The sequence below is a fragment of the Danio aesculapii genome, chromosome 8 (assembly GCF_903798145.1).
Source record: "Danio aesculapii chromosome 8, fDanAes4.1, whole genome shotgun sequence".
In the NCBI taxonomy this organism is placed as follows: Eukaryota; Metazoa; Chordata; class Actinopteri; order Cypriniformes; family Danionidae; genus Danio; species Danio aesculapii.
Window position 1 is genome coordinate 4,430,150 of NC_079442.1, and position 6,991 is coordinate 4,437,140.

General features: G+C 35.0%; 1 protein-coding gene across 1 annotated transcript; it reads left to right on the forward strand.

Annotated features, from left to right (window-relative positions):
• The first annotated feature begins 2,358 nt into the window (after positions 1–2,358).
• Positions 2,359–5,823, forward strand: nkx2.7 (NK2 transcription factor related 7). Its single transcript, XM_056464522.1, has 2 exons — positions 2,359–2,650; positions 5,306–5,823. Exons 1-2 carry the CDS (start codon positions 2,359–2,361, stop codon positions 5,821–5,823), a joined length of 810 nt encoding a protein of 269 aa, XP_056320497.1.
• The last annotated feature ends 1,168 nt before the right edge of the window (positions 5,824–6,991 follow it).

The following is a 6,991-nucleotide window of genomic DNA, read 5'->3' on the forward strand; positions in this document are numbered from 1 at the left end:
TTTTGACTAAACATCCCATCATTATTTTGAAGTGTGCAACCGCTTTTTGTCATTTATCTTCAAATGTAATGTGCCAATCAGAGTCAGAATATGAGTTTCACTAATTTACAGTGTTTTAACAACTGAAAGACTGAGTTTTTATAATTACTTAGATCTGAAAATATATATTTTACATGTTCATTTAATATCATAAAATACATAAATTATTCAAAAACATAGCTAATAAAAATAACATTTTAGGCAAATGTGGAAATGTCGTGCAGCCATACTAAACATTATTAATTATAATTGAGAAGAAACATTTGTGTTTTATTCGTCTTCGCGCCTATATAGCCTGCCTGAATTGCACGTACAGTTAAAGTCAGAATTATTAACCCTCCTGTTGCCTATATTTTCACCCAATTTCTGTTTAACGAAGATATTCTCTCAACACATTTCTAACAATGATTTTTTTTTTGTCTAAAATGATTAGTTTTAATAACTAATTTCTAATAACTGATTCCTTTTATCTTTGCCATGATGACATAATATTTTAGATATTTTTCAAGATACTTCTATTCAGCTTAAAGTCACATTTAAAGGCTTAACTAGGTTATATGGGTTAACTAGGCAAGTTAGGATAATTGGGCAAATCATTGAATATGTAACTGGCTTGTTCTGTACACAATTGAAAAAATATTGTTTAGGGGCTAATAACAATGACCTTATAATGGCTTAGAATTGCTATTCTTGCCTAAATAAAACCAATAAGACTTAGAAGAAAAAATATTGTAGTAAATACTGTGAAAAATTCCTTAAAATCTCTGACTCAATGGCAGTCGGGCAGGTAATGGACGGACAGCTGAGGTGTGTTTAATCCGGTGGCCGCGTCTGAACCCCAGTCAAGCATTGCGGGCTGGCGCCAGAGAATACATCAGGTGTTGGGTTACTGTTTGTTGTGGCCTGTGTACACTAATAGGCCTGTTGCATGTCACTGTCGGCGTCACCTTTTCGGACATCCACTTTGCTTCACTGAAGCACGAACCAATTTACCCCCATGAAGATGAACAGAGGAAGCCGTGCGTTATAGTCTGCAATAATTACTACATAAACGCTAATATTATTTCATTGAAATAGTTGGTAATACTTTAGTTTAATATTTTAATTCCCATCTATAACTACTGGTTTATTACTTGCGTATTATTATTAAGATATTGGCTGTTTATTAGTAGCTATAAAGTATGATCTTATCATACGTCATTAACCCCGCCCTATGCATAAACCCAACTAATATCTTACTAATTATTCATAAGCAGCAAAGTAATAGTTTTTTAAGCTAAAAAGTCTTAGTTACTGGTTTAAATTGGATTGATCCAATTTAACTTGCAATTATTAAAGCAATGCTGCCACAATATTAAGTTATTAAAAACATCGGCTTAAACCGTTTTGGAAATGGGAACTAATTAATATTTAATTCTAAATAAATCAAAAGCGTGGTTCTCAATGCAAATTAAAATTTATTACTAATTATTTTTAGGATTTGAAAACACAATGTCGGGAGATAATCCTTTGTGGCACCCATTCGTTTATTTAAATGCAGACAGTGATTGGATGAATGATGCCAAATTTATGAATAAATTTTAAATGATTGCGTCAATGACTTCAAGATCCATTAGTAGCCTAAATTGGCACGTTTTCTCCATTTTCACCTGACATTTTTTACTTTATTATAGTCTCAACCACTCTGAAAACAAGCTACCCTTCTTTTAAATAGAAAGATTATTTATGTCATCTTCCACGAATTGCAGATCAAAATATTTTACCTATGTAACACCCCCGTTTCAGAATTCTTCTGAAACATAAAATAGTCAGGTTTAGCCATGTAAAATAATATTCTGACATGATTTAAATCAGCTCATTTAAGAGTGAAGCGGCTGCACTGTATAGTGCGCACTTAATCACAAGTTGGCCATGCATGGAGTCAGTCTTAATAACTCACCTTTATAATGGCATTAGCATCAAAACCTCTGCTCTTTTGGAGATTTGTAAACAAGCTAAAGCTGTTGTGAAATGCCTGTTGTGAGTTAGGACAGGTGATGATGGGAGGCACAGAATGGGAGGGGTCAATCTGAGATAAGGACGCTGTCTATTAGATAAGAGCGCTTCTCTCCGCACCTTCAACTAGTGTTTAATAGCGGCGGAAGGAGCAAGATACGAAACGACTTATGCGAGGAGATAGCCCACGACAGACTACAAGGAAGAAGATTCTGCTCAATTGTGTAGGCCTGCAGGAACTTTACAAAGTCACCTGATGCTGCTTTGAACTTGACAAGGTGAAACGGAGAACATTTCTTTCACGTTTCTTCAAGCACCCGCACGATGCTTCCGAGTCCTGTGACCTCCACTCCGTTTTCGGTAAAGGACATCCTGAAACTGGAGCAGCAGCAAGCGCTGAACCCTGGGGTATTCATGGGTGTTGAGCAGGACTCTGTGCCGCTGCAGTCGCTTCAGCTTCAGTGTATGCAGAACACCCTGAGCCGGAGTCTAGATCTCCTTTACAGCCCGGAGAAAGGGATCGCCGGAGAACAGGTGAAATGCGACGACTTTGACATCGTCAGAAGCTCATGCGGATCTCCAACGGAGGAGGAGATGGATGCAAACGAAGAAACAAGTATGATAGTTTACAGTTATTAATACTTTTAATGATTGCAAGATGATTTTATGACAGAGCTCTACGTGTTTTAATTAGACATTAGATTAGACAGGCACAGTACACTACTAACAGTAAATTCTGTATAATTATACCCCAAACCAAATAAGCAATCGGTAAATAACACTGCTTAGTCATTAGTGGCACCGGTAAATACGTCTTTAAAGTCGCTGAACTAGAACATTTCAAATAAACTATTAATTTTATCTTCAAGAAGATATCTAAGAAATATAAACAAATGTTTTCTGTAATCCCAGAATAAAGCCAAAGCAACAACCAGCGATTCCACAGTAGATCCATTTTTCCTTTCTATGAAGAAACATTCAGTAATTATATATAAAATATATTTTTAAGTGATATATAATCTAAGAACCATCTTCCACTATAAACAACCTGCAGTGGAATGGAATTGATCCACTAATGTTTTCAAAGGTTTTTGGAAAGGTTTCTTGAATTTATGTGAAACTATGGTGCATGGCAACACTAATGTTAGATAAATTATTCACAATACGTGTATCATTTATTAATCATAGTTCAACTTTTACTAATGCATTATTAAAATCCAAATTGGGCTTGTGAGCACTAGTTAATTCACTGTCAGTTAACTAACAATGAACAACTTTATTTTCATTAACTATCGTAAAAATATGATGAATACTGTAATAAATGCATTGTCCATTGTTTGTTCATGTTTGTAAATACATTAACTGATGGACCATTATTTTAGTGTTAATGAAAACTCTATTAGGTCTAATATTATTGATTTAAAAAATAAATGCACAAATAATTTGAACAATAAATGGCAAACGTTGTATTAACCATGCAATTTCGAAGTAGAACGAGCTACTTCAATAATATTTGCTTAATGTACAACTTCTAAATTGAAATATAGTTTTAGACTATTTTGTTGGTATGGTATATTAAGGAAATTGTTTGCAAAAGCAGATAGACGTTTTTCTTATTTGTGACCATGGACCACAAAAGCAGTCTAGATATTAGGTATATTTTTGGCAATATTTTTAGCAATTAAGTAAAGATAATCCATGTAGATATTTTGTAAATTTACTAGCGTGCATATCAAAATTCAATTTATGATTAATATGCGTTGAACGTAATTTGGTCAACTCTAAAACCGTTTTTTCTAGGTATTTTGATTTGTTTGAACCCCAGATTCCAGATTTTCACATACTTGTATCTCAGCCAAATATTATCCTATCATAACAACGTAAAAACAAATAGTGAAAAGCTTATTTATCTTTTAAATAACGCATAAATCTCGATTCCTAAAAACTGTCCTCATTATGACGTATTTTGTGGCGCAGGGTCACAATAGATTTTTTGTTTGTTTGTTTTTGTTGTTACTTCATGCAATGTAAAAAAAGATGAGTTATACACAATTCCTTCATGTTGTCTGGACACAAATCAATTAAGTTAACTTAGTCGTTATTACAAATTTAATTAGGTTGAACATAAAACAAATAAACATTAAGAATTGAGTTGTTTCAGCTCATTTTAATTAAGTAGTTTGAACAAGCAGAATTAATTTTGAGTGTAAATCGTTTGTTACAAATGAACTCTTCAACCAAAAAACGCATATACTATGAAAATGAGTAAAAACGGAGTCGTGTTTTTGCAAAACTTTTTGATATCTTTTATTCACTTCGTCCATTTATGAATAGACGATATATCTATAAATCGAAGTTATATATATATATATATATATATATATATATATGTTCAATACTTTAAGTGTAACTTTGTTGTTGTACAACTTTGATGAAAGGTGATGATCCACTTCAAATGTTGACTAATATATATATATATATATATATATATATATTTAGTCAACATTTGAAGTGGATCATCACCTTTCATCAAAGTTGTACAACAACAAAGTTACACTTAAAGTATTGAACAACTCTTAGGACAAATTTGAAAACATTCACTTCTGCATTTGCTTTCATTTTTGTTTTTAAGTGAAGTTTCATAAACCAAATTTCGAGAGGAGCACGTGATATGATTGAGCACGTCTGGCCACTCATCTGTAATCAGTAATAATCCAATCAGAGCGATCCTAGTTTACTATAAATGGATCATTTTCTCCCTAATGTTTTATCTTCATTTGGAAGAATCCCCCCTTCCACCCCTTCTCTCCTCCTTTCCTCCCTTTTCAAAAGGGGGAGCTCTCGAGACCTACCTGATCTCGGATCCCCTGATATGCTTATCGACCGGGCGGGAGCCCTGGGCTCAAAGATCTCCGAGCTCAGGGTTCTCTCCCGGGACAGCATGCCAAACCAGCTTTATACGCCAAGCATATCTAAGTGGGAACTTTTGAAATGCTGGATTCAACACAATTCCTTCATGTTTTCCCAACACACATTGATTGAGTTAGCTTAATCGTTTTAGACAAATTTAAGTGGACTGAGCATAAAATAAATCACGTTGACTCCAAAAAAACCTCAAGGAGTGAGTTGTCTAAACTCATTTTCAGTGTTATTCGAGTTTGTTGCAAATGATCTTAACAAAAAGTTACGTTTTTTTCCAACAAACATTTTGAAGTCTTATAATCCTGTATGTATAAATATAAAATATGCATTTGTTTGCTTTCATTTTCAGGCATGTGTCCATATGCCGACTCCAGCTACAGCGGTAAAAACAGCGAGACACACCGGGAGAAACCGAAGCAGAGGCTGCGCAGGAAACCGCGGGTGCTTTTCTCCCAAACACAAGTGTTTGAGCTGGAAAGACGCTTTAAGCAGCAGAGATACCTTTCGGCCCCGGAGCGAGACCACCTGGCTCTTGCACTGAAGCTTACATCCACACAAGTCAAAATATGGTTCCAGAACCGGAGGTATAAGTGTAAGAGACAGCGGCAGGATAAATCCCTGGAGCTGGCCGGCCCGCGGAGGGTGGCGGTGCCCGTGCTAGTGCGGGATGGCAAACCCTGTCACGGAGCACCGTACAATGTCACTGTATCATATCCCTACAATAACTATTACAACAGCTATGGAAATAACCCATATCACTGTAACTTCACTTCTGTGCCATCATTTGCCAACACAAGTCAAATACCAAATCACTTTGTGGACATGAATCTGGCGACGGGATCCGTTGATGGGATCAGAACTTGGTGAGACATCAGAGAAGAACTTGGATTAAAGACTATTTTATCAAATGGCACTGGAGGATCTAAAAACACTGTCAGTTGCTTTAGAGTGTTGTCTAATTTTATATAAATATATATTTGTTTTTATATTCGTGGTTCATAATACAAACAACACCAAATAAAGAATTAATATTTAATAACATTTCTTCATGGAGGTTGTCATGCTTGTTTTTTAAAGAAAAACTTAATTAGGCTATAATGAATAGCGTTCGAGATTCGGTCATTCATTCATTTTCCTTCAGCTTAGTCCCTTTATTCATCGGGGTCGCCACAGCGGAATGAACCGACAACTGATCCAGCATATGTTTTACACAGCGGATGCCCTTCCAGCTGCAACCCAGTACTCGGAAACATCCATGCACACTCGTTTAGACACACTATAGACACAACTTAGTTTAGACACAACTTAGTTTATTCAATTCACCTTTCGCGCATGGGTTTGGACTGTGGGGGAAATCGGAGAACCCGGAGGAAACCCATGTGAACACGGGAAGAACATGCAAACTCCACAGCCGGGATTGAACTAGCGAGATTCTTGCTGTGAGGCAGTGGTAACTACTGAGCCACCGTGTCGCCCCAGCGTTCGAAATTTGTGACTTTTAAATTAGAATCTGGAGGATTTTTTAAAAATACACTGTCATCTGTTGACTAATTATATATCCGTGGTTCACATATTTAATTAATATTTAATACAGTTTCTTCGTGGAGGTTTTGTCATGCTTGTATTTAAAGCACTTTAATAAATATAACTTAAAGCTGAATTATGGCAATTAGAGATATGTTATGCAATTTAATATTTTTTAAGCAAATAAAGAATCAACATTTACATCAAGGAAATTATTAAAATAGCATTAAAATATTGGTGTTTTTTTAAACGTTATTTGAACCACCGTGTTAAGATGAAAGTATATGTAATAATAATTCATGAACTTCTCGAATTTCTTTGCTTCCTTAGTAGTGTTTAGACATAGAAATGATGCATTAAACATAACGATAATGACACAAACTGTTTGCTAAACCAATTTTCTAAATATTTTGATATTTTAGTTAACTTCGTGGATTTATGAGAAGAAAAAATAGTCAACAGTTGAAGTGGATCATCACCTTACATCAAAATTGTCCGTAAAGTATAAAAA